Raw genomic sequence first — 21,333 nt, forward strand, 5'->3', positions numbered from 1 at the left:
ACAACTAAAAGTTCAATAAATACCTGTTTTACTATTCTTTTGATAGTAAATCTGTATATTGTAATATTACAACACTGATCTTCTCACAACTTAAATTATTTGTGTTTGCTAGAATAACTAGAAATAAATAATTTCTGTCATGAAATTCAATGAAAAGAATGAAATGAAGAAAATTCACCTCCTGCAGCCTTCTCTACAAATCGTAATTCTGATTCTAAGTTGGCAGCATCAGGAAAGTGATACTGGACAATGTCCACTATGTAATGTAGCAGGGAGATCTTTCGATTTGCTGATCTTGTATCTCCTAACTGAAAATATAAACTTCTTAACACCCAGTACATATTTGTGGTTTAAATAAATTAAGATGTAGATGCCAAGATAAGTCAAGTCATTGTGTTGCATACAAAGAGCTCAGTGTGTTACTTTAACATTAACTTACATTTGGTGAAACCATATTCTACACATTTTTTGTATAATTAAAAAAAAAAGTCAACTTCAATATATACAAACAATAAACAGATATAAAGGTAGTGTAAATCAAATTATACCAGATATAAAGGTAGTGTAAATCAAATTATACTATAATTGACAAATATTATGAATTTCTGATATTTAGACTTTCAAAATGCAACAATATACTGACCAATACTTGAGACCATCTAATTAATCATTCTAATATATTTTCTTTTGCAAATAATTCTTGGATTGATCATTTTAATTTGTTGCACATAACTGTTCACACTAAAATATTTCAGAAACTAAAACATACTGAATCCAAACTTTGAAGTTTAAATCCATATGCCGGTCCTCTCCTTTCTCCATTCATGTAGTTCCCAAAGGCTAAAATAATCTGTAACAAATAAGTATTTATGTATATATATGTGTGTGTGTATGCGTAGTGTAAGAAAAAAATACCATATGTAAAAACATTCACGATTAAAAATTAATTCACTGGATTACTATTTGATCTTAGTAAACGTCTTTAAAATTTGGAGTTTAAAAAAACCTTACCTCGAGCAATTTTCTTATTTTATTGGAATTTTTAATTGATCTTGAAGCTGTAATGATGGAGTGGACTTGCTGGAAAGACAAAGAGAAGAAACATTATAAATTATTTTTGTATATCATCACCTTTCTGGTTGAATCATTTTGTTTTTACAAGAAATATATTTAATACAAGCAGTAAGGAAGGCAGGAGGTTCTAATAAGACAATATTTGTGGACATTATACTTGACTAAAAAAGAAACATTTAAGTCATTTTTGTTATACATATATAGGATTCTGAATTATTTCAGTCTGAGGACTAGAAAAAATATTTATATTGATCAGTTCAATTGATATGATATTAAAAAGTAAGTTTCCCTTTTAGCTAAGAAGGTAAATTCACGACTTATGGCATTCAATTTGCCATTTTGGATCTAGCATTTGCCTCATAATGCAAGTGAAATCAGTAAATATTTATTTTGCTAGAAGCTTCTTCTATTCATTTTACGTTAGTTTATGAATTAAGCTAAAAATTAAAATACTTAATATTACGTAGTTTGAAACATGATTCAATACTTCAACATTATGCATTTTCTCTGAACAGTGACGATAAATTTATCAAAACACACACCATTCTTAATATGTTTAGCACACACACAAATTCTATCCACTCACATTGTTTTACAAACTAACTATAAAGTGTCACATATACTACTAATTCTGTGATTTACTGCACTTATACAGAATGATTTTACATAAAAGAGAAAAAGTTGTTACTTAACATTTATAATTAATAGATAAATAACAATAAATATAGATTGATTAAAAAGAAAAGTCCTCAAATAAAAGTATATTTTAAAATGTTCTTGTTCTAATGTAAGTGAATTTTATATACAAGAGGTACTAAAAATCACATTTAAAAAAAAAAAAACAGGGTACAGTGTGTTTCAGAAACTGTTACAAACATGTTCAACATGCTATCTATCATTTTCTATCAGCATATCAAGTTTCAATTTCTTAATCTTTAAAATAAAATACTCCATTACGATTTGCTACAGATGGTTTTTTCACTGATTCTTGAAGAATTCCACATACAAAGGAGCATTTTACTCAAGAGACCATCTCATACTGATGTTGAAGTGTAATATAATATGATTTTGAAAGGAGATGTTCCATTACCTAACTTTGAAGAACAAAACTCATGATTCTTACTGTACCTTTGATGAAATATTGTTTCTTCTGCAATCAATAGTTTCTGATATATAATGAACTAAAACATGTGTTTTCCTTTAATATTGCATTTTAAAATAAGTATTACAAGATTGTAGTTTACCCAAAACATCTTTTACTTACCGGCATGATAAGCTGGATGTTTTCATCAAAGCTTGCAATATAACTCATGATGTTAAGTTTCTGGGACAATCTTTCAACTTTGCTTAGCTACATAAATAACCATAGTATACACTGTTTTTTACTTGATCATAGGCTTTTGCAGAGATTTAATGTTCTAACAATAATCTAGATCTACAATTCTGGAATTATGTGAATATGTAAACTGATATACACAAAAATAACTATAAAGCTTTCTGAACATAAAAATATATTCCACCACCACACATAAAACAAGTACTTAAAAAGTTGTTAATGTGATGTGAATGAAGCCACTGTATTCCCCCCATAGGAAACTGTGGTTTATCAATAAAGAACTATAAAAAATATTCCACCACCACATAAAAGACAAATATCTAAAAGTTGTTAATGTGATGTGAATGAAGCCACTGGATCCCACCCATAGGAAAATGTGGTTTATCAATAAAGAACAATATAAAAATATTCCACCACTACATAAAAGACAAATATCTAAAAAGTTGTTAAAGTAATGTGAGTTAAATCATTAGACTCACCACAGAGAAATGTGGTTTATAATTAAAGACCTGTGTAAAAATATTAATCACTGTACACTTTAGAAAAAGTGAATTTAATTACCGACAAAAGAAACTTGTCTTCATCAGTTAGGTCATCCACTGGCTTTTTCTGTTTCTCATATTCTCTGTAAGCTTTTACCTGAAAACACACGTTTAAAATTCAAACATTCGTTCTGATGCCAGCATATCCTGACAATGGAAGCAAACTGAGAAGCAAGTCTATTTACTTTATGAGAATAATAATATTTCTCCAAAATTATCAAAGTACTGCACCTTTATTCAAATAAATGATTTCATACCAGCTATAGCAAAACAAAATATCTGTTTTGACATAACCATCTGCAATGCATTTGATTCATTTTTGATAAATTATAAATATTTAGAAGAACAATACATAACAGCAAAAATAATCTTACAAGTTTCTGTTTAGAACTACCTTGAAATACTTTAAATTATTTGTGTAAAAATGAAACTGAGGAACTGTAACTGAAATATTTAAGCTACTTACGTGACAACACAGTTAAAAACAGTTTTCAAACTCTTCAAAAAAATGTTATTAAAAATACCTTTAGCCCATTCATACTATTTTTACTAGGGAGTGACCAAGTAATTTACTTTGAAGAGTTTCAGACTGTGCACATTAAAATGCAATATTAAATTAACTGTTTAATAGAATAAAGATAATTATAGTTAATTAAGGTAAAATTATCAGAAAATTTTCAAGTACTAACTGAAATTATGTCATTTATTGAATACAAGCTCTAACACACACTTTATATTTTTGTTATTTGTAGCATTTTTTGTGCCCAAGTTATAAAAATTAATGTAATCACGACCAGTAACTTATCTTAGGTGTTGTAATTTTAATAAATTAAGACAAGTATCAAATATTAAACAAGAAAATTCTTACTTCTTTTTCATTTGGCACCATTCGCAGCAGTATTTCTACATACTCTTGAGTTAATGTCTTTAAGTCTAGAGCATTGATTGCTCGAACCACTACCTCACATGAGAGCTCCAACTTACGGTGAGAGATGGCCACGTTTCGTAAGCGGTTGTGTTCCAGCATGCTTATTTTTTCTGGAACCTGTACAAAAAGTTTTTATAAGACATAAAAATGGACAGAAATAAACGAGTGCACCTACAACAATTACAAAATCAAGAAGTTTCTACATTAGTAATTTCAAAAACCCAATCAAAAAATAATTCTAATATTGTGAAATGGGTGAAATTTGAAAATATAAAAATAGTTGAAAAGCTATAACAAAAGTAAAATATATTCAACTGTTTTGCCAGACAATCTTGATTATGGTCTTAAAAACTGTAACATTATAATAACAGGAAATTTTGATGCAGAACCAAACTAAGTGAGTGGAGAAGCAAACTAAAGAAATTATTGTTAAGTTAGTTGGGAGCCAAAGAAAGTGAGGAAAACAAAAAACCATAACAAAAATATCGGTTGTTTTCTTAAAGTTCTTGTGCTATTTTCAATTTATTAAACTGTTTTGCCAGACAATCTTGATCATGGTCTTAAAAACTGTAACATTATAATAACAGGAAATTTTGATGCAGCACCAAACTAAGTGAGTGGAGAAGCAAACTAAAGAAATTATTGTTAAGTTAGTTGGGAGCCAAAGAAAGTGAGGAAAACAAAAAACATAAAATAAAAATATCAGTTGTTTTCTTAAAATTCTTGTGCTATTTTCAATTTATTTTTATCTTCTATCAATATTTTAAATAAAAATTGAAATCTCTTTTCTCTTAGCCCTAAAAGACACTGTATCACCCCTTCAGCTGAAAATTTATCAATACTGCAGCATCAAGGAATTAAAACTTTGTTTCTATATTTATAAATATAATAACCCTGAAGTAAAACATTAATTTCATCTGTCTTAAAATTCTTCTCCAGTTCCTTCTATTCTCATCACCATCTAATACTTGAACAACCAGGAAGTAAAACTATTATGTTATTTGTCTTCTTATTCTTGTGTACTCCTACCATTTCTTATAACACAAAAGAACAGTAAAGTTTTGTTTCAGCTATTTTGAAATCAACCAATTACTTACCAATGTCCCATTTTGAACAATCTTTTTGTTTATTATTTATTTTGATTAATTGATTTATACGTTTTATGTGCTAATTGCAGTTAAATATTGATCCTTTTGGTGTTAATAAACTATTTTTATAAATCAATCAATCAATGAATTGTTTCATTATTCAGCTCTTTGAACTTATGAATTGTAGTCCAAGATGAAGCACATCAGTGAAATTTTATCACTGAAACACCATACTTAAGACTTATTGTATTCTTGTGAATATAAGTTTTCATTCAATTTGTTCTTGTGTACATTAGTACCACAGAAAATTTGATGTTTCTACTATTGAGCATTAAATACTTTGTTAAAGCAAAAAAGTACCGTATCCAGTAATCTGGATTAAACCTGGTTCTTAAGCAGTTCTTAGCTTGATAATTAATAGCTAATATCTTTTTTTTTCTTATGACATTCTGTTTCATCTGTTTTAAAATTCATTTCAGATCCTTTAGTTACCAAGCCTTTACTAAAACTTTATCAACTCGGAAATCAGCTGTATTAAAATTTTACTTAAACTCCTTTTTTCCATTGAATCTCTATTGATTCTTTACCCTAAAAAAGTAAAAAAAAACCTTAGTCTCATCTGTACTAAAACTCATCTACTTTCATGTATTTTTCCCAAGCTGTTACTGATATTGTTATAACGTGAAACAACAGTTAATTGAAAATTCACTCAACATTTTATTGATACTGTTATAATGCCCCTTAATGGCTCAATTATATCTCTGAAGAATTATAATGTTACAAACTGGTATTTGACACCTATGGTAAGTGCAGTATAGATAATCTATTGTGTAGCATTGACCTTAACAACAAACAAACATTGTTATAAAAAGAAAAATACAATTGTTTTGAAATTTTCCATATTCTTGTTAACTCTCACCTTCTCTTCTACTCATGCCAATCAGGAATAAAAAATAAAATAAACTCTGTTCTTTCTGGCTTTAAATGCAACCACACTAACTTCTCATGTGATATTTCACTAATACTATATTAAATAATACGTTAATTTTCCTCCAGTGTTTCATGTTGCAGTTTGCCTTTTATCACTAAATTCCTGAAATGATCTTTCCTTCCATACTTAAACCTACCTTGAAACGTTTACTACAGTTTATGTCCTCTGTACGATCAGAAAAGCCTCCCTGCTGACCCAGTTTGAAATGTTCCTCAAAATCAGAGAAGTCAATAAGCTGTACAAAACATTAAACAGGTATCATCAGTCTAGGTTCTTGAAAACATGTATACCTATTACTCATCCATAGAAATAACCCTTATTTGTAAAACAATGATAAATACTTATCACAAGGTTCATTCAAGTTTATTAGTTATCTATAAAAAATGCTAGTGCAGAGTAGATTTCATTACTCTATTAGCAATTTCCAAATTATACAATACTTGATTTGTCACGTGAACTGTATTCATTTTTATCTAATACTTTTATCTGCTTATAACCACAAGACTCACCTTGTACAACTTGTCTTCATCCAGCTCAGTAAATATTGTCCCTTTCACTTGGTTAGGCTTCAGTGCTATCCAGTTAAGGGTAGGTAGTTTGTACTTTGGCTGGTATTTTCTCTTGATTGTCATGACTATGATAGAGAAAAAAAAATATGCAGGTGTGTTAGATACTTTAATAATTAAGAAAAAAGTTTTGTTAACAGCTTCATTTGTCTTGTTTAACTCGAATGTGGGCCCTTTCCTTAAATTTCCCTAAACATATTGCAATTGCCTCTCACCCCATAAAATTCAAATAATAAATTATTAATTAACTTTATGAATAACAAAAGTGGAGTGAAATAAGCTTTTATAATTAGTTACTTTTTGATTATTTTACGTGCTAAAATTCGCAATGTTATGCTAATTGTAGGGATTGAGCCATAAATTTTAGTATTATAAAGCCTAAAATTATTAACAGAACAAGAGATGTGCATTTTGATAAAGTTTCATTTATGGTTAGTCACTAGCATCAGACTTGAAAAATATCGAAGTAATAACCTCACAATAAGAATGAATGAACTGTGAGTACTAAGAAGAACTTCTTAAACAAAGAAAGTTTCAGTTTTTAATATATCCCCGATTATTTTCTAAAGTCCTAAGTAAAACCTTTATTAATAAAAATTTTCAAAATCATTTAAGCATGTAAATTTTATGCTGTGTTACCTCTTTTTCTTTTCCAGTGATTAGCATCTTTTACACATTTCCTAAAACATCCATGATAACTTTTTCAGTTAATTATATTTCATTCCCAGTTTTAAGTACAAACACACAATTTTTCTATACTATACTTCACCAAATAATTGATAAAAAGCAACAAATAATACATTATTCTGAATTTTGATCTGCACCTAATCAGTACGAAGCTATATTAAAACGTAATATTATTTTTGACATTTTGGGTATTAATAATAGTCATTAGACATTTCAAAAAATAGTATGTGTGAACTGCTTTTATAGGACTCATTAAGATTTCTCACTACTCTTTAACTGAAATCTAGCTTCATTTTACATTAAAACAAAAAAGAAATACGCCACATGTTATGCTTCCTGTCTCATCATAGTTCAAAGTGTTAGAATATTGAAATTCAAAAACAAAACTTTATCTTACCATCAGCAGGAGAATTCATCTGTCCTGGTGGTGGTGGAATTGCAAATGATTGACTTCTGTTACCAGGAGGGGGTGGGGGAACCAGAGGTGGAGGCGGAGGAGGAGGAGGTGGTGGAATTGGAGCAGTTATATTTTCCTTTCTTGAACCAGAAATGCTAGACTCTAGTGATTAATTAATGCATACAGGTTAGATTATACTAATAATAAGAGGCTAATGCTATGAATAGACCATGACATACAATTTTCTTAGCACTCATAAAGAATTATTATGAACATTTTGTTACCATTGTTTCATATATTAATATATAAGTGTAAAGATATTTTGATTCTCATCTCTACTGAATTCTAAAAATATCCTGAAGCATTAAAAAAATGCACAGTGAAAACATACGACCTCTGGGTAAAGGTTTCTGATGAATTCCAAGTTCTTCTATTTTAGATTCCAACATGTTCTGCTGTTGACTAGACACTTTATCCTTTTCTAATACTGTTAGACGCAAGGTATTAAGCTCTTCATCTGCTTGCTGATGCAATTTCTGAAAATAAATCTTTGATTATTACAATTTGCTACTCTCATTATCAGCAGAACTCACCCTTAAGAATCTGAACTTATAAACTCCTATAATTTTAGGATTGATTAAATATTTACCTTTGCTTATTGATTTCATTAATTAAATATCTTGCTATCCTAAACATTATGATTCTATAACTAGATGATGACTGATAAATTCACTAAAATTATCAGGAAATAACACAAAACACATCTCAGTGTGCTCCAAATGAGTTAAAATTAGTTATTTTTCAGTGATATTTCATACCATGTGCTTTAAGATTCTTTTATTTTGATTATTACTTTTATCTTAATTGAAAGTGATTAAGTCTTACAAGTATGTTTTTGTTTCTACTACTCTGCAGTAACATGCTTTAAGGAACATAACAGGCCCTGCATGGCCAAGTGTGTTAAGGCATTTGACTTGTAATTCGAGGGTCGTGGGCTCGAGCTCCAGTCACACCAAACATGCTCGCCCTTTCAGCCATGGGGGCGTTATAATGTGATGGTCAATCCCACTATTCGTTGGTAAAAGAGTAGCCCAACAGTTGGCAGTGGGTGGTGATGACTAGCTGCCTTCTCTCTAGTCTTACATTGCTAAATTAGGGGCAGCTAGCGCAGATAGTCCTCGAGTAGCTTTGCGCAAAATTAAAAAACAAACAAACAAAGAACATAACTTTTTAAATTAGAGTTCATATAATGCAACATATCTTATGTTTTCTCAACATTTCAGCAAATTTCATATCTTAATAGTGTCTGTGTCATTTCTAAGCCCAAATTAATCCCTTACCAATGAAAAACCATTTACATACCTACACTTTATATATTATCATTTAATAAGCAATAAAAGTTTATAGGGCATCTGCATGATAAAAACATAGCTGTTAATTTTTGATGTTTTGGTCTAAATATAATTTTAACCATCTTAATTAACAAGTGCATTTACCTTGGCTGAATGATTTGTAATTTCAAATAAAATATTTTGATTTAAAAAAATTCAAACTTTCAGATCTTAAAAGATGTCAAAAAAATAATTATTCATCTGGTATTCACTTCAAAACAAAGACTTTATAGGAATGGATGAAAACTGAGAAAACCAAGCTTAAAATTAATAAATAATTCAGAAGCAGTATCTTTCATTACTTAGTGAACTGGATCTAAATAGAAGTCAGCAGTTTTAGCAAAGGATTATTCATCTCATATCATTTTCTGCTAACTTGATATTTCTCAGAGGATTTAAATACTGTTCTTGAGTTAAATTGCTCGAATTTCTCTATAAGTAGTGCTTCAATATCAAATATATTGTGTAAATATGAAATATTGCATTTTTTATTATTTATTTGATTTCAAATGTTTCACAAATTCCAAAGCATACATACTTAACTTGGTTTATATTCTAGATTATCAACTGCAGTAACACTTTGGTCACTTAAAAATCACTTAGTGACTGGTCCACACCCATATGAAGTCAACATTGATCATACTAAGATATTAAACAGTGTTTATGATCTACTCTAATGATAACTGTTAAATAATTTGAAAAATTTCAACTTTAGATGAATAAATAGTATTAGCATTTAATTAAAGCCCATTTCAGGACCAACCCAATGGATTGGTTTGGTTGGAAGTTTGTGCAAAGCTACAAAATCTGTGCTAGCTGTCCCTAATTTAACAGTCAAACATTAGAGGGAAGGCAACCAGTTATCACCATCTACCACCAACTCTAAGGCTACTCTTTTACCAAATAACAGTAAGATAGACCATCACATTATAATGCTCCCATGGGTAAAAAAGGGGCGAGCATGTTTTGTGGGAGAGTTGAAACAACAACCTATAAATTGTAAGTCAAACTTGCCCAATGGAATGTTCCCAATTAACTTTAAGGTAAATTCAAGTTTGATCCTTAATACTAACTATAACAGTTAAAAGTAATATGTCATAAAATAATTACTAAAAATATTAACATGATGACAAATGTCTATACAACCACAAACTTGGGTTGAGCACTAAAGTAACTTATTCTATTTTTCGAAAGAAAAATGTTTCTTATAAAAAGGGTAAAAGCCCATATCCTTACAAACAATGTAAAAAGCTCAAACCATTTACAATGCTGTAAAAAATCAAATTTTTACCTGCAGTTCATTTTTCTCTTTGGTAATATATTCTAATTGTGTTTCAAGTTCTACTGCAAGAATAAAATAAATTCAATTATTAAAAATGCAACACTGCAATGAAATATGATATTGTTATAAGCTGAACACAAAACTTTACTGAAAAAAACACAACAGTTACAACAATTTTCGTATTGCTTATTTTGTTTGTTAGAATAAAAATATCCTATAGATCAACATAAAGTAAAATATACAAGAATTTAAAATGTATACAAATGTTATTTATGTTCATGATAGTGTTTGCTGAATTATCACAGAAAGCTACTAAAGGGATGTTTGTGGTAGCTCTCAGTTTTGAAGTGACAGACAAGATGGAAGGTAGTTAGTCAACACTACTGTGTGGCAAACACTTGGGCTACTATTTTACTGACAGTGGGAACGATCATCACATTACAACACCTATTAGTAAAAGTGTAAGATGTGCAGTGTTTGGTTCACTATATTCAGCACAATTCAGAAGAATATAAACAGAATATTTCACAAGTAAACAAGTAATTTACCAGGTAAATATTCCAAGTTCTTCCATAAAATCTATTTCTCACTGTTATTAAACCAAGAAATTATCTGACTTTAAGTTGTTACATACTCATATGTGGTAACCCTTAAAGTCCAATTTGATACAAAAGTAGTTAAATGTATACGTGTCTAATACATAGAACAGAAGGAACACGTGTCCCCCAATTTATTCAGTTAGTAAACACATGCACTATTAGTAATAACTATGATAGAATTATTTAAGATTTTCTTTTTTTCTCCCACCTTCCATCAATGTCAGGTACTCTTCAGTTAACTCTTTTGAATGTGGCAACACAGTTGCAATTTTAATATAATCATTATACAAATGAAATTAAAATGTGTGTATGCAAAGTGTGAAATAAACATGTACATTTTTTTTTGTTTCAAAAGTTCTGTTCTAAAGCAACTTCATTTGGTTACAGTATTCAGTTCACTTTAGTTTCAGCAAGGAAATGAGATTAGCTGTAAGACTGGGTGGTGTTTTCATATTAAGTGCCCTCTTCTACCATTTCTATTATAAAATAAAATGCCACCATTGGTAGATAAAGCAATAAAATTATGAAAAACGTAATTTCACTGTCAAAAATAATTCTCACCAGGAGCCACTAATTATACACTATGACTGTACAAAAAACAGCACCAAATGTGAAAGAATTTAGCTTGCCATTAGAGATTACTTCTTAAGGTACATATACTTCACAGTGTTTCTGTAAAGCATTACAACACCCATAATAGCAGTGTTGATCAAACACTAAGATAACATGGAAGCAAGAAACATAGAGAGCCTTACTACAATAAAACTTATAATCAAATCTAAATATAGAAGACTGGTGTTTGATGGAACTTAGCACATGTTATTATTCCTATACTTCAAAGAAAAAAGAGTTGTAAAGAAAACAGTGTTTTTGCAAGATGGGTCTCCACCTCATACTGCATGTATAATCAAGGGATCTAGTAATCAGTAGAGCAGCAGACATTTCTCATGCATATGGCCAGTACAGTGTTCATATCTCACCCTTGTTGGTACTTCATCACCTCAAGTCTTTGATTTAATGTGCTGTGTCTGCTGCTTTCACAAACCTGAAATATACAACTCAAAATCAAGTATGACTGTTGAAAACAGGACGACGTTATTCAGCTGTTTATCACATTCTCTCAATGCTTGACATGACTGGTGGTCACATTGAATATGGTTAACATATTGGATGGAAAATTTTGTAATGAGCACCCTCTGGTGATAATTATTTTTGGTATTGAAACAGTCTTCCCCATTAGTACTTCTACCAAACAGCATAGTTCTCTATTGATTACTTTTGAAATTATTGACATCAGAAGAGGCTAAATAAGTCTTATAATAACCCTATATATATTTTTTTTGTTTAAAATATTAACCTATAAACAACCTATACTTGCTTACCCAGTCTTGCATTCAATTCATTCTCCATTTCTAAATATTCTTCGTGTGCCTAAAAACATAAATAAAACAACTAAACTAGTTATAAAGTTACATATCTATTTCACAGTAGCTTTCAAGAAGCATTACAAAATTCCAACTCTTTAAAAATGTTATGAATGTTATTACAAAGACTAGGAATCAGAATTTTGAATCAAAAGACATATTACATTAATTTATAAAAGAACACACTGTGAAGAAGTATGAGTGAGCAATTTTTTATCTTAGCAAAAATCTGAAAGTGCATACCTAAGCCAAGAAATTAAGAAACAAAATAAGTATTAAAATTAATACATTTACTGCCAGAGATTATATCACTAGCAATTTTGCTGTTTTTATCCTCAAAAATTAAATTCTGACAACTTACTTTTGGTGATAAGATTCATTTTATTTTTTAAAACAAACTTTTCCAAAACACTTACTCTTGACAACAGCTCTTCAAGTTCAGTAACCTGTTCCAATGCTGCAATTTTAGTTTCTGAATCTTCCATGAGAGCAGAAACATCAAACACGTTGTCGAGATACGCAGAAATCTGTACTTGAAGCTCTTCACTCTCACACTGCCGAATCTTCTCAAGGTAATTATCCAATCCAAGTTGTGTAAATTCGTACTGTAAGTGCACTCTGAAGTTCATGTCTTCGACAGAATGGACCACAATGTTAATGAACTGCATACAGGCAACCTGCAGAAAGACATTTTTACTTCTTTGTTATCTAGTGGTGTAAAAATCTGACATGGAAGAAAATGCCCTAATCAGGATTAGATTGAAGGATCTAATGGAATTGATGCTCTAACTACAAGGCTGCCATGCAAGACAACTCACCAATTAAAATACTATATCCCTCTCCCCAGTGAATAAATTCAAGCTTATTACTAATATTTGTATGTGTGTCATCTAGAACCACTAAGTCTCTTGGTACAATGAAACATTTAAAGGTGAAGAAAGCTCATATGTAATGACCTAATACCTATCTCTAAAAGCTTATAACACATAACGTTATTACAGATAAGAACTGTGCTGTATTTTGTTAAAGTCTTTCTTATGTGAACATTTCACTAGTCATTTTTAAAACAATCATGAAATTTACGGACAATTTTTATACTTAAAAGTCAAAAAGCCATATTTTGTCTTGCAGAACATTGTGCATAGTTTCTCACAGAAATATCTCACTGGTAAAATTGTTATATTTACGAATATTAAAAGATAATCAAAAGATGATTAACCGAATACTTATCCTAATATGTTATGGTCAGGTGCAACACTTCACAGTAAAGCGATTAAATTAGGTATGATGATTTTGTACCGACTAAATTTCTATAGTTTATGAAATGTTGAAAATGTGACAGTGTACTGATTGTGATTTATGTATACCTATATTGAGTAATGAAATAATGCATTAAGAACTTATAATGCCCTCCATTAGCTCAATATCATATCAGCTGGCTCACACTGCTAAAAACCACGTTTCAACATTCATGGTGGGCAAGACACAGATATCTTTGTGTATTGCTTCACAATAAGCAAGCAACTGATAATAAATGAGTTATAATTAATAAGTATATATGTTTCCAAATTATATTAATGTTTAAATGTACTTTTATTTCTATCAATCAACAAACTGATCCCAAAATTGCAGCTCACCATGAAATCAATGTTAAAATCTTCATAGTTCATGAAGTATTCCATAAGTGTTTCAAATCTTTTCCTTTCTGAACACACTTCCTTAAATTTATCAAAGGCATTCAGAATAATTTCATGTCCTCCTTTCACCAGGCAGATTGCAGCCAGAAGCTCTAACACCAAGGCTTTTGTTCTAGGTGAATATATGAACAGTCACAATATACTAGCTAACAACTTGTTCAAAATTATTTTCTGCTCTAAAATACAACAAATATCAGAAGTTGCATTCTAACATGGAATTGTTAGAGTGATTTATTTAAAAGAAATTATAATAATTATTGAATCTGTAGCTAGTAATGTTTACACTTGCAAGTACTTCAACTAACATTTTCCTAAAAACAAATACATGCACACACATAACTATATTACCAAATTTGGTTATCATTTAAAACAACTGATGAATCTAAGACTAAGTTATTATTATTGTTTATTAATTTTTACTCAAGTTAGTTCATGTGCACTGGGTACTCTTCATTTAAAAGATAAAAATTATAATTTTACAAAAAACTTTTGTTTAATAAAGAAAAATATATAAGAAGTAAATTAAATTGATACAAATTAAAGAACTTCATATGATTTTAAAACTCATCTTTATTGTAAATTTTTATCATGACTACTTTGTAATTTTGTACAAGATTTTAAAATGCTGTCTCCAGTAGATCTCTTACTGTCAGTACTGTAACCGTTACTATCACACATAAGAAACATGCAGTTTTTATTGAAATGTATCATTTTATTAAAAACAGTTTTGTCTTCTCTAGTTTAGGTATCATATTTAAATGTCAATATTATGAGTTGTTTTTGAAACACTTTATAGAACTCCTTTTGTTTTACTAATTTCAAGAACTTTCTTTTGACATCCAGCTCCCAAACAATAAAATATATCAAACCTTATTTTAAGTCTGATGCTCTACTATTTATCCCTACCTGGCCTATGCAGGAAAATGGAACCTGGCTTTCATAATATATAGATGGATTTACCAAATACTGTACAATCTTTAAAATTTCGTTTAATCACTCAAAGGCTTTTTGTAACAGCAGATGATGAATACAATTGATGACAACTTATGACAAACATTGTGGGTAAGTCGTATCTCATATTCTTATGTAAAGAAATCAGATAATACCAGTTCCATGTATAACACAAAATTTATTAATTAGCAAGTTGTTTACAACAGGTAACTTTTTAACGTATAAAATAACAGATATAAATGTAAATAATGCTTACCTTAAACTTTTATGATTCAAACTTAGGGCAATGCAGTTGATTGCCTCGGTGTGTTCTATTACCATATTGAAGCCATACTGAAATCATTAAACAGGGTTATAACATAGTCAGCAGGTTCTGTGTTTAACAGGTTACAGTTTATAATTTACAAAGTTATTCTAGTCATTGAAGCTATACTAAAGCAGAGATTTGATGTACTAAACTTGCCTGGAATCCACAATCTCTAGCTAACATTAGCCTAAAATAAGCCATTTTAAGTTGAACTTATAAATATAAATGCACTCTTTTTTTTAAATAACTGTGAGCCATTTGAAAAATCATTCAGTTGTATTACAGCAGCTTATAATAGCTCTCTCTATTGCTTAAAAAAGCATAAATCACAAATTTTGCATAAAAAAGGAAAAATGTCTCAAAATTAAATCACTGAACCTGTAACTAAGATATGGCTCATATTATGTCATATTATACAAATCTATCAAATAGGAATATTAATACTTTGTATAAAATTAATAAATTTATCTACCATCTGTTTCTTTATAACAATGATAAGTACTGAAAACGTATCTATCTTGCCCAAGATTAATACTGATAACACCTTAAACATTTCCTCTTTTCTGTACTTGTACTTTTTTCTTTAATATATCAGTTAGGCAGGTCTTTATTATCGCTTGCACTTTTCTTATATAGAACATTAAATAAAAAACAGTCATGAAGCAATATTACCTTGCTGATTTATGCATTGGTCAGCTTTACTGTCAAGAAGAAAAATCCAACAGTGTGTACAAATGAATTACTATAGCTGTGTTTCCTGATAGAATTTTCTGTAACTTTATATTTTTACCAGTTACATGAATGCTTCTTTAAATTAAGTACAATAAATTGCTCTAAGTTCAATAATTACATAAAGTATTTTAATAAGATTAGGTATATCCTGAGATAACTGCCCCACATATAAGAAAGTATAAATATAAGTACATTTGAGGTTCACCACTTTTCCAGAAAGATGCACAGTTGTAAATGAAATCTTGGAAACAATATGAAGTTAACTACTTACTACAATAACATATTTATAAGGCTAATCTAGAACAGTTTGAATCTAAAATATTTTGAGATATTTTAATTTAATTAGCATAGGATATCATACAACATTAGCATGAAAATCTGCATTTATTTGTTCATGTCGCCTCATTATTCCTTTACTGTACATGAAACTGTATCATTTATTATTGTTATGCTAGAACCTTAGTAGTGCAGGTAATTCACAGTCATGTCTTGTTATATTGTCAAAACAATAATGATTATTTTCTGATCTTAGAAAGCATTTACATAACACAACTAATATTTACATCAACTTGTCATTGATAAAGTCCAATAAGCATTCATATGTAAATTTTACCTTGTTGTTCATGATAGCACGAAGACACATGATGGACACATGAATGTCATCTTTAGCTTCACCCATGTTCAGTTTGGCTATATGTCTGGATGCCTTCCTAATCTTTGGGGCATTAACCTCAGTAACAGATCGATGTAATGCAGGGTAGCCATTAGAAACAGTTCTATTCTCATGATTATGGTTAAAATCAGGGGGTACTTGTAATGTTTGTTCATGCCTGTAAATCAGAGTTTAAAAAACTGGACCTGAGACGTGCTATGATTAAATATTTATTTCATAGCCCATATTGATAATAGGCTTAACTGATGTAGGCCAGATTCAATAAAATTATAATTTGTTGTATTAATATAGTGCATTAACTTTTTAATTAAAAAATATAATTACTTTTACTCATAGTTATGTGTTCTTACTTGTTAATAAAAAGTGACCAGAAATGATACAAATATTGACAATTATATTTGCTTACATACACATCTATTTAGAAGCTAGAATCATTAGTAAGTACAAAAATATGGAGGTGTTGATAATGATAAAACAGTAGATTCAGGGAAATGTTTTCTTCAACTAATGTTAGTGTTCCTTGAGTATTGTTTAACTCTTCCAAGTTTTATAATCTTAAGATAGGGTTAATTTTTTTATAAAACTATAAGTATGCATACTAAACATGTGAGAGTAGTGTATGGTGTATGAGGAAAATCTATGAAAAGGAATATATTATACAACAATTAATAAGTATAATTAATTTCATTATAAGACATCTGTATAGTGCTTATATGTTTAATACAATGCAACAGTATCTTAAACTCATTTGATGTAATGTGAGTCACGTCTATACCCACTTTGTGTGATTGAAATATTATTATACAGTTCTCTTTCTTGAATAAAAGCTCAAGGGACTGAAGAGAGAATACAGTGCTTAAAAGTAAAATAAGTCTAATGCTAATGTTTTATAAAAGGTGAAATTTAATATCAATATTAAAACACCAACAAACAGTCTGTTTACTGATTTCAATAACTAGTTTATTAACCATCATAATTTTACTTTCCCAAACAGTACTGGGCTCAAGCCTAACCACTCAGTTTTTAAGATACACACTTAGATCTTTTATTATACTGAACTCTTGACTGACTCACTGAAAAGACTACCAGACTCCTCATTTACTGTGATGTATCTCTATCTCTTTATCAAATCTGATTGTAAAATGCAAAATTGATTGCATAAAATTTCTCTGAATGATGTTGACAAATGCAGTTTATGCATTATTTTATTAAACAATACAAAAGATATAGTTATATCTCTCAGGACATTTATGAGACACATAACTATAATTCAATGTTTTTCAAAACACAGTAATATAGTTCAGATACATGTGACGGCCAAATATTATTATAATTACTCAAAACACTATTATATAAGATATATTTTTTTATTTGTTATTGTTCCTGGTATATAAGTTCATGATAACTTTGAAACTTAAATACAAGTTTGCCCAATCGTTTTTATCAAGCCAACCAAAAAAAATACATCATTTAGCTCAACTTACCTAAGAATTGTGAGTCTAAATGCTAAATAGTCCACAAGGATGTCCAATCCTTTGTTTTCTTCATTTAGGAATTCTCGAACCCACCTAAAATTAAGATGAAATTTACGAATTATTAAACGATACATTCTGAAGGAACAAAGAAGGATTCTAACCCATTTTTATGTCAATGATTAATGTTTTAAATTATCTAGCCAATGATCTTAAACAAGGCCAGTCCAATGATTACAAAAGCACTAAGCACTTTAAACTAGATTATTAAAATGATTAAATAACTTGAATATTTAAACATTGCTGTTTTTCAGTTACAACTTTTTAAAAACTTCAACATCTCATTTGCTATAAAACAATCTCTAAACATTCAACAAAATGGCTTAAAATAAACTATGGACTTTAAGAGATCTTTAGTGTCATGTAGTCACAAGAGATTCATTTTATTCATAATGCATCTTCCTTAGAAATATGTAAATGTACATATATACATGTATTTCAATTTGCGATTGTTATGAACAGAGCTCAGTGATGATCAAGTTATATTTAAATAAATATTCATGCACTTTTAAAAAATAAACTGGATACTATTTACTTTATCAAAGTTTATGAGCATATTACAGTTATACTTACATAAATCCCTTTTTACAGCTATTATATAATATATGATAGAATTTTAATAGTTATTTTAATCCTTGAGTTTAAACACATATGCACAGTACAAATATGTAGGTGTGCAAGTAGTTACAATCTTATGAAGTCAATTTGGTTGTCCTAGCATAAATGAAAATATGAATGTTTTATCCTGAGATAGAGCAGGATATGTTATTGGTGCTTGACCATTCATATTGTACTGAGAAATGGGATCACTGGACATTCATGGTTATACTAAGGATACTGGTTATGCTGCTAACCTGAAGTAAACAAATATGGGATTAAGGTTTATTTGTGATCCAAATAGAGAATTGTTTGCACCCATAATCTCCCCACATATACACAGAAACATCCCTGAATATAGATGAGTCCTGATATTAACAGTTCTAAAATCCAAAAGAAATAACTGTCGAGGTTTAAACACACAAAGCAAGTCAGTTTGATTGCTTAAAGCATATCACCAGAAATCTAAATTTGCATCTAATTTATTTCATTTCTTTAGAAGGTTCCAAAACAGAATTGTGAATCAATACTACATGATATTAAACAAGTGATATCCAGTAACAAATATGAAGTGAACACAGAAGAAACAAATCAAATGTTCATACATGCACTTTATTATCTAAACAGTTAGATATTTGACCGAAGCACTAAACACAATCGAACTGTAAAAATTTAAATGTCTCCAAATATTAAATTTAGTCTGTTTTTTAATTTTAATTCAGCATACTTATTATAATGTCAAGTTTTGATGGCATAACATTTGGAGGTCTATCATGTATGAAGGAAACCTAGTCCAATTACTGACTAATTTGTTTAAAAAATATAACTGGCTAACCTGCAGAATTCTACCCTGCTAAAGTTATGCCCTGTAGTCATTCCATTTTTACCATTAAATATAAAAAAAGGATGGTGCATCCATCTTATCTATTCCATTTATAATTTGAATACTTCAATCTCATCTCTTCTATCTTTTCCTTTCTAAAGAGAAAATTAATTTATTGACTTTCACCTGCCCTCATATAACAGCCTCTCCATTTCAAAAATTACCCTAGTAGTCCTCTTTTCAATCCTTTCCAGTAGCTCAGTTTTCATCTTAAAGCAAGGAGCTTAAGCAAAGACCAAACACAATACTCTAGATGAAGACTAATCAGAGAATAGTATAAAAAAACAATTATCTCCTTTGACTTATACTAAATATTCCTGTAGATACAACCCAAAATCCTATTTGCTTGCCCATCAACAACAAAAGACTGCTTGGAAAGCTTAGAAGACTGATAGGCAAAAATAACTAGATTTTTTTTCTTTCCTAACACTACTGGACTAATTTTCATCAAGTTGGTGATTAGAACTTGCATTAAGGTAGCTCATAAGGTTACCTTCCATATGGCATCATTAAATTCTGTTTCCCATTTATTTACTCAGTTTGTTAAATGATTGAAGTCCATTTGTAATAGAGCAACAACCTCCTCAGAGCAAATGATGTTAAAAACTTTAATATCATCAGCAAACTTGACCAATTTGTTGACCATTCTGGCTTGTTTTGAATTTATACTCTGGACACAGTCAGTGAGTTTCTTATACATTCTAACATATTATCAAAGCTCTAAAATCTCAAAAGAAGTTTTATATTCCCAAATAAAATCTACATTATCCTCTAAATAATTTACTATGATAAACACCATCATTATGAATACACTCCTACTAGTGAAATAAGCAAAACTAATACACTTTTTATAATACAAGAATGAAACATATTTCTGCCTAGCATTGCCTTCTTCTCAAATGTTAATAAACTTTAATCAGTTATGACAATTAATAAATTTCTTAACTTGTTACAAAACCAGTTCAGTTAGATTAGATGGTCTCTTCCTTTCCCACCTGCTAATATTAGAACGAAGCAGTCATCTGTAGCGTTTAATGGTAACAGCTAAAGATCTACCAATTCCCAGATCTAGGAAGTCTATTTCATACTGAAGGACAAGCCAACCTAGAGGGCAGGGGAGATGAAGAAACAACAACAGAGCTTATTCAAAGAATGTAGGGTGGAATATATTGGGAGGGGGAGTCCACACACCAGTCTTCCTATACAGGGCCTATATTAAAGCTCTAAGCGGCACTGCTGAAAAACACTATTCTTTTTTGGTAAATCTGTCTCTGTTGGGTACAAGTGTTCAAATAAAGTGTTATATCTTCCTTCTTTCTTGTTTCATGTTTCTATGCCAAAACTATCTTCACCATGCAGTAATATACTGAAATCTTTAAGCATTTCATGTATGGTCTTTAACATATGACACATGAAATCACTAGATACCTTTATTGTTGTTTATATACATTGCAATGATAGACTCAATTTTCAAGTTATGTCCCTCTTTTGTATGTGTGTGTGTGTGTGTGTGTATGGAATGACAAAGCCATACAATGTCATAGTGAAAACCTGACACTGTCTCTTCATATTTTCAGTTGCTGACTTGAATTTCTCAAAGCCAAATTCATGACCAAAGTCAATAATACTGTTTACAGAAGTTATATCATTTTGTTT

General features: G+C 29.7%; 1 protein-coding gene across 3 annotated transcripts in view; it reads right to left on the minus strand.

Moving 5' to 3' along the window:
* Positions 1-21,333, minus strand: part of LOC143252526 (formin-like protein) — a 99,159-nt gene that overhangs the window by 16,890 nt on the left and 60,936 nt on the right. For all 3 annotated transcript variants that reach the window (XM_076504808.1, XM_076504806.1, XM_076504807.1), the window contains exons 5-21: positions 18,150-18,233; positions 16,606-16,822; positions 15,210-15,286; positions 13,943-14,114; positions 12,722-12,982; positions 12,264-12,312; positions 10,292-10,344; positions 8,004-8,145; positions 7,610-7,771; positions 6,469-6,593; positions 6,096-6,194; positions 3,821-3,997; positions 2,972-3,049; positions 2,339-2,425; positions 1,012-1,080; positions 770-850; positions 179-308 (exon numbers count right to left, since the gene is read on the minus strand). In XM_076504808.1, the coding sequence (XP_076360923.1) occupies positions 179-308; positions 770-850; positions 1,012-1,080; positions 2,339-2,425; positions 2,972-3,049; positions 3,821-3,997; positions 6,096-6,194; positions 6,469-6,593; positions 7,610-7,771; positions 8,004-8,145; positions 10,292-10,344; positions 12,264-12,312; positions 12,722-12,982; positions 13,943-14,114; positions 15,210-15,286; positions 16,606-16,822; positions 18,150-18,233 (2,063 nt within the window). The remainder of the gene's footprint in view (positions 1-178; positions 309-769; positions 851-1,011; positions 1,081-2,338; positions 2,426-2,971; positions 3,050-3,820; positions 3,998-6,095; positions 6,195-6,468; positions 6,594-7,609; positions 7,772-8,003; positions 8,146-10,291; positions 10,345-12,263; positions 12,313-12,721; positions 12,983-13,942; positions 14,115-15,209; positions 15,287-16,605; positions 16,823-18,149; positions 18,234-21,333) is intronic.

Source organism: Tachypleus tridentatus, chromosome 6 (genome assembly GCF_004210375.1).
Source record: "Tachypleus tridentatus isolate NWPU-2018 chromosome 6, ASM421037v1, whole genome shotgun sequence".
Lineage (NCBI taxonomy): Eukaryota > Metazoa > Arthropoda > Merostomata > Xiphosura > Limulidae > Tachypleus > Tachypleus tridentatus.